Below are 7285 nucleotides of genomic sequence, written 5' to 3' on the forward strand. Positions count from 1 at the left end.
TCCTTCCTTCCTTCCTTCCTTCCTTCCTTCCTTCCTTCCTTCCTTCCCTTCTCTTTCTTTCTTTCTCTTTCTTTCTTCTTTTTTTTTTTTTTTTTTTTAAGAGAGTGAGTGAGAGAGCGCACATGAGTGGGGTGGGGGGGCTGGCCAGAGGGAGAGAGAGAAGATCTTAAGCAGGCTCCACGCTCAGCACAGAGCCCGATGTGGGGCTCAATTTCAGGACCCTGAGATCATGACCTGAGCTGAAATCAAGAGTCAGATGCTTAACCGACTGAACCACACAGGCGCGCCCATGATTAAACATTTCTGTGATAGCACTGTAGAAGACTGATTGAAAGAGGCAGGAAGGCTAACTAGTAGACTATTGGAGTAACAAAGGTGAGAGATGACAGAGCTCAAACCAGTGCAGTAGTAGTTGGGTTGGAGAGAAGTGCTGAATATTATCAATATTAAGGAGATAGAATGCCCAGGACATGGACTGATTGAAGAAGAAGTGGCTAGAGTAACCCTCAGATTTTTTTATTGGGTTGATATTTATGGCAATCACCAAAACAGGGAATATAGGAGAGAAGAACAAATTTGAGAGAGATACTAAGGTAAATCTTGAGCAGGTTGAGAATAAAGTATCTAATGATGTCCAAGGGCAGTTTGATATGAGTGTGGAACTTGAACAGGAGGTCTAAACTAGAGAGGAATACTTGTTTGAAAACCGTAGGAGTGGAAAAATCACTCAGGGCATAAAAAGTGAGAAGAGGGGAGATTTGAAAACTGAATCTAAGAGAACAGCAATATTGAAAGCTTGGTCAGATGAGAATCCTACAAAGGTACCTGAAATGTGGTAGAGAGGAAGTAAGGAAAAATCTTCCAGAAGAATCTGGAGTTGCAAAAAGTCAAGTAACAGGAAGTCTAAAAGAAGAGTCCTTTGGATTTGGTGATGAGTGAAATTAAATATTGCTTGTGGTATATCTTGGGCAGTGGTGGTGAGTTGAAGACTTGGAGATGGAGAAATAAGGACAGTGAGTGTAGACTGTTCTGAGTGTAGAACTGTGGTTTTGATAAGAACGAGAGAGGGCAGTAGACTGAAGAGAAGTCGGGATGAGGAAGAATTTTTTTTAAGGTGAGTATGTTTATAGACTAAGGGAAGAGACAGTAGAGAATATGAAGGTAAGGACCTAAGAGTGAGGGAGGTAATGGTTGATGGAGTGACATCCTAAACCAGAGTGGGGATCACAGATGGCAGGAAATACGAATCTGGAAGAGAAGAGACAGCACTTCCCTGATATGAAGGGTAAGGAGGTGAATGTGGATACAGAGAGAGAGAAATTTGTTTTTAGATGTGGCACTAGAAATTAAAGAAACTTATTCTCAGTGACCTCAGTTTTCACTGAAAGTAGATAGAGTAGGGGAATGTCAAGAGAAGAGGCTAGGAGGAGGAAAGGTAGGCTCCAATCAGATGACAACTTTTTGCTGTGGATGAGGCAGTCATAGAAGTAAATAATCTTATATACTGTGGCTCCTCAATATTCATTCAAAAATATTAGTTAAGCACTTCTGAGGGAACACTACTACTTACCTGCTACGTATATACTGACTGAGTTTAAATACTGGCCCTACCACTTAATCAGTTCTGACTTTGAGCAACTTATATGACTTCTGTTTCCTCATCCATAAGATGGAGAATGATAATACCATAACATGGGAATAAAGTATTAAACAGGTAATCTTTGTAAAGCATTTAAAATAGAGCCCAGGATAGAATAAGCATTATATAAATAGTTGGCTAATATCATAATTATTATTTGGAAATATGAAAATTTTTTAATTAAAATTTGCCTCTGGTGATTCAGGACCTTTTGTGTGTGTGTATATTGCAGTTTATGATGTCTCTGGAGCAGCAAGTGACAGAAATTGTGTGGTCCTCAGTGATATCCACATCGACATCATGGACTATATCCAGCCTGCCACTTGCACTGATGCTGAATTCCGTCAGATGTGGGCTGAATTCGAATGGGAAAACAAAGTTAGTCCTTGGGAGATTTCCTTGAACTCCTTATCTGCCTTTTTGGCTAGTGTTGAGGAATTCTCTGATAAAAGTAGTCCCACTAAAAAGTGTCAGATGTAAGAAGCAGTTTCTCAATATCTATTCTTGCAAATTAGCCTTAACCAGAAATTATGCGAGTAGTTTGGTAAGTTGTTATAAACTGATGAGAGAGGCAGTTGTATGATTAGTCTGATTGATCAAGACATTAAAGACCATATTCCATCCCTTGGATGTATGAATAATAATTTACTATTGAATCCAGTGTCCAGAAGAGGTTTTACAAAGTCAGTGGCCTTGATCTTTATTAGAAATATTTTATATGCAGCATGTTGATCTTTTATGAAGTAATCTATGTATGAAAGTTCTGATACCAACTTGCAGTTTGTTGGATTTTGTAGATGTCATTTAGTTGTTTTTTTGCCCACCTTCCCCACTATATACTTGGAAGGAGGTTCCGTATAATATGAGTCTGTTTTCTCAACCCTAAGATCAGAAATACGCAACTTTCTCATTATAAGGATTATGATCTCCTTGACTTTTTTCTCCTTCTGTACAGGTGACGGTTAACACAAATATAATTGATTTAAATGACTACCTACAGCATATATTAAAGTCAACTAACATGAAATGCCTCACTCCAGAGAAGGTAAAATTTGAGAACTTCTTAAATCTGATAGAGAGTAGTATGGCAGATTCCTGGCTTGTATTTCCTTTAGTGTATTTTTGTTATTGTTCAGCATAAGAAAAGCAGTGTCATTCTGGACTAGCTAAAAGAAATTATCCCATAGAATGCATCAATCTGCTTACCTCTTTGTACCAGAATATACCAGCCTGCTTGTTCCTAGTACAGTGACCCAATTGAATAGTTAGATTCATTTTTCTTTTCACTCTTCTCCCTTTCAGCAAAGGCTCATTCCAAAATAGGTTTTGATACTGGATTAAAAAAGTCCATGACCTCTTCTCTTGGTTCTGATTGTGGGTCAATATATTTGTTCAAATACAGAATTTTCTAAGTTCTGTATACATGAAAAAAGAATAGGAAGAAAGAAAAATGAAGCTGAGGCTCTAAGGAATTTCTTTGTGGAATTCCTGCTAATGTTATAATACTAATTTTATCAGTAAATTTCTGCCAGACAAATGGGTTTTAATTCATATATTAGTTTACTCAACAAATAGTCTAACAAATACACAAACAAATATCATACGCCCAGTACTCTGTGAGCTTCTGGATATATAGTAATGAAGAAAATAAAAATTGTCTCTCCTTCATGGAGCTTAAGGTCTGGTGCAGACAACTCTGTAACTAAATAGGGAATGTATATATACAAATTGGAATAAGTGCTATTTCTTTAAATACAGTCACTTTTATTGAGATATAACATAGACACAGTAACATTCACACTTTTTACATATATAGTTCCGTGAGTTTTGACATTTATTTAGTCATATAACCACCACCACATGGTAAGTCCTATTTTAAATGATAATTTATATATGCTGGTGGGTCTTGCTTATGTGTCGTTCTCTAGTGAAGTATTGAATATATCATAAATTTCTTCCAGGCTCTTTCTGGTTACTGTGGCTTTATGGCAGCCAACCTGTATGCTCGTTCCATATTTGGAGAAGATGCACTTGCAAATGTCAGCATTGAGAAGCCAATTCAACAGGGCCCAGAGGCCCCGGTTACTGGCCACATAAGAATTCGTGCCAAGAGTCAGGTAACAATTGGGTGTTACCCAATTTTGGGAGGGGGGTTGTGTTTTGTTTTTGTTTTTGAGATCATCTCTGAACTGAACAAAAAGGAAGAATTTATTTCTTCATTATTTTTATATGTAGTATTCTCTGTCATACTTGTATTTTGTGCATTAGATGCATATATGTAATAATAGTATTCTCTGAATAGAAATAGAACTTTTGCTTCATTAAAATGGCCCACTTTTTTGGGCCTGTCACTCTGGATTATTTGCCTAAAACAAGATTGATTCCTGTAGGGTGTTTGTGAAATGGGTTCTGTAGAGTTTTTTGAAATCTAAACTACAAATCCAGTGACTAATTGTAAATCTAGCACTAAAAGTACTTAACAAAGTAAAGTTTTGGTGAGTCTGGTTTCATTATTGATGTGGTGTCATTGAATGAGGGCTTGGTTAAGATACAGAAACCTACTGGTTTTATATAGATTTAATAATTATAAACATTTTCATTCTTCCTTACAGGGAATGGCCTTAAGTCTTGGAGATAAAATCAACTTGTCTCAGAAGAAAACTAGTATATAAGAATAAACAAAAAGTCCTTGCAGCTTTACAGTTCAAATTTAGGTATGGGCTTATTGGACTCCAACATCTTTTGTACTCTTTCATGCTTTATGTTATATAGAATCTGAGTTCATGCTGAACGCATTCCAGCCAATAATTTATAGCCTTTCCCTTAAATCAAGATTGAGTTTAAAATTATAGTTTGTCTTTTGTCTTAACAGTTCTGAATGCTGTCCTCAAAGTATATAATGTTTCTCACATGTACCAAGACCATTTTCACAGTACAATAAACAGATCTATTCCTAAATCTTTTGTTATTTTATAAATAAATATATAATTACCTAATTTTAGTTATGTAGCAATGGATTTCTTTTAGTTGGGTTATAGGTTTCTATCATAAATTTAAATCACTCTGAGTTGTGCATATACAAACTTTGTTAAGAGAATTTACAAATTCAATGGTATGAAATGAGACAGACCTTGATTTACTTGATTGACTTTTACTTATTTATTATTTTGACATCAATATCTCTAAAAATCCCTTATTGTGTTCTAAGAGCTTTTCTCTGGAATTGAGCTCTAGGAGGAAAGTATCAAATAACTTGAGAAAACAGATCCATCTCCAGTTTAAAAGAGTATTATGAACCCTGGCTTAAATAAACATACTCTTCTTAATTATCCTGAATCATAATGAAAAGTAATAATCCAAAGTAGATCTTTTAATCATTCACATTTAGCTCGGAGTCTTATTTTATGTTTGTGGAATTATATTGGCCGCAGCCAGTTACTGAGGCTGCGCTGGGAGGATTCCACTCTTGGGGGATTCAGAGAGCTGTGCTGTGCCCCTGTCTCCCCCAAGCCTTACCCACCCTCCCCTTTCCTTCCTTTACTCCAGCACTTGGCCACCCTCGCCTCTCAGTACGATTCCATGTGGCTTTCTGGGCTGAGCTCCCTAGAGTCTGATTGTGCTGTCCTTTTGGCCCTTGCCTCCCTTGGGGATGATTGAGGTAGTCTGTCTTTTAGCTAAGTCAACATTGAGCGATTATGCTTTGTCTTTCAGCGAGGCTTCAGGCTCCAGTCAGGATGTGTCCACAGATAAGGTCTGTGAAAGAGTGAAAGCAGCATCTCCTATTTCAGCACTTGAGTGAGAGTGGAATGATTTGTTTGGAGTATAAAGGAGATTGATACCTTGTATGATGTCATAAACTCTGAAGCCACTTGCTTTTTTAATCCGAAAGAACCAGAGGATTACAAGGCATTTGAGATTCCACAGCACTGAGATCTCAAAGCCAAGTCAGTGGCTCCCAGTGGGGAAGATACTAGGAATGCAGGAAAGGGGTCAGTTGGATGCATTAAGTCCAGTACTAGAGATTTATGATGAGAGCAGAGGAACTGAGGAAACTTTGGATTAGATCATTTCCCAAACTGTTCCATTGAACATTAGCTCCCTTGATGTCATTAGATATTCTGGGAGAAAAAGGATTCCATAGTCAAGTAGTTTGGGAAAAACTTCATACTGTCCTGTACTAGAGGTTCACCATGTACATTAGCATACTAGAAATTCTGAGAGGTCCTTCGGTAAAGAAGCAGATTAGTTTGGTTTAACCCAGTATATCTTTTTTTTTTTTTTTTTAAAGATTTTATTTATTTGACAGAGAGAGACACAGTGAGAGAGGGAACACAAGCAGGGGGAGTGAGAGAGGGAGAAGCAGGCCTCCTGCCGAGCAGGGAGCCCGATGCGGGGCTCAATCCCAGGACTCCAGGATCATGACCTGAGCCGAAGGCAGACGCTTAACGACTGAGCCACCCAGGCGCCCCTAACCCAGTATATCTTCATCTTACTTGGCCAGGGAATCCGTTTTCATAGAATACCTATAGATGGTATTATAGGACAGGAAAAGTGACTTAGCATGTTAAAGATTTTGGTTTTATATTCACAAGCAACCAGTGTTGCATTTAAAATCTCAAGGAATTATGTCTCGACATCTACATCTAGAATCTCTCTCTTGATACTCTCAGAAAATTGCCTAACATACTCCAGCTGTTGTTGGTGGGACAGATGGCTCACGTTGCCATTTTCTTAAATTCATAAATAAGGAAACAGAGAGAAAGAAATTAACACAGATGTCAGATATCTATACTACATTAAGCTGTTGACTTCATTAGCATTTTCTTTAGCTTTGTGCAATTAATAAATGTAAACTGAATTGGATAGCTTACAGAAGCTGTTTTACACTGTACTCTTTTAATTAGGATATAATACATATTTAAAGGTTGTGGTTGCTTATATTAAGGATATCATATAATTAGGACCATGATGTGTGGTAAGAGAATAAACATAGTATCTGACACCAAGTGAGGGCTTAATACTATAAAGGTATTGAATGAATAAACCTGTAAATCTTAGAATTAAATGGCCCTTGTATTTCGCTATCATGACACTAGAGGGAGCTCTTAGAGCGCCTAGGAAAGAAGTTACTTTGATTTGGGATTAGAAGTGATTGGAGTTTAAAGTTGTTTTTGTAAGAAGGAAAAACAAGGTAATTTTTCTATTAGCCAGGAGATTATACTAGTGCTATTCTGCTATCTGTGAGGAACTTTCCTACATGATTTATAAATAATAAGGTGGTAAAACTCCTTTCACAATACCTAAAAAGACAAGAGAGCCACCATGTTTTAGAAACTAAATAGTATCGGGGTGCCTGGGTGGTTCAGTCATTAAGCGTCTGCCTTCGGCTCAGGTCATGATCCCAGGGTTCTGGGATCGAGCCCCGCATCGGGCTCCCTGCTCCGCGGGAGGCCTGCTTCTCCCTCTCCCACTCCCCCTGCTTGTGTGTGCGCTCTCTCTCTCTCTGACAAATAAAATCTTTAAAAAAAAATTTAAAAGAAACTAAATAGTATCAGAAGTGAAGTAACTGTGCTATATATTGGGTAAAGTAAGTATTTTCCTGGTGACTTTTTCCTTCCACATTGGTAAATGTTCTTTAGCTAATAA

The 7285-nt window shown here is 37.6% G+C and overlaps 1 protein-coding gene across 1 annotated transcript in view; it reads left to right on the forward strand.

The window, feature by feature from the left end:
* Positions 1-4635, forward strand: part of COPB1 (COPI coat complex subunit beta 1) — a 38783-nt gene extending 34148 nt beyond the window's left edge. Inside the window, exons 19-22 of the mRNA XM_034995649.1 lie at positions 1872-2017; positions 2595-2684; positions 3601-3756; positions 4252-4635. Of these exons, the coding sequence (XP_034851540.1) occupies positions 1872-2017; positions 2595-2684; positions 3601-3756; positions 4252-4311 (452 nt within the window). The 3' untranslated portion in view covers positions 4312-4635. The remainder of the gene's footprint in view (positions 1-1871; positions 2018-2594; positions 2685-3600; positions 3757-4251) is intronic.
* Positions 4636-7285: the final 2650 nt, after the last annotated feature.

Source organism: Mirounga leonina, unplaced genomic scaffold (genome assembly GCF_011800145.1).
Source record: "Mirounga leonina isolate KUSES-001 unplaced genomic scaffold, KU_Mleo_1.0 Mir_92, whole genome shotgun sequence".
NCBI lineage: Eukaryota > Metazoa > Chordata > Mammalia > Carnivora > Phocidae > Mirounga > Mirounga leonina.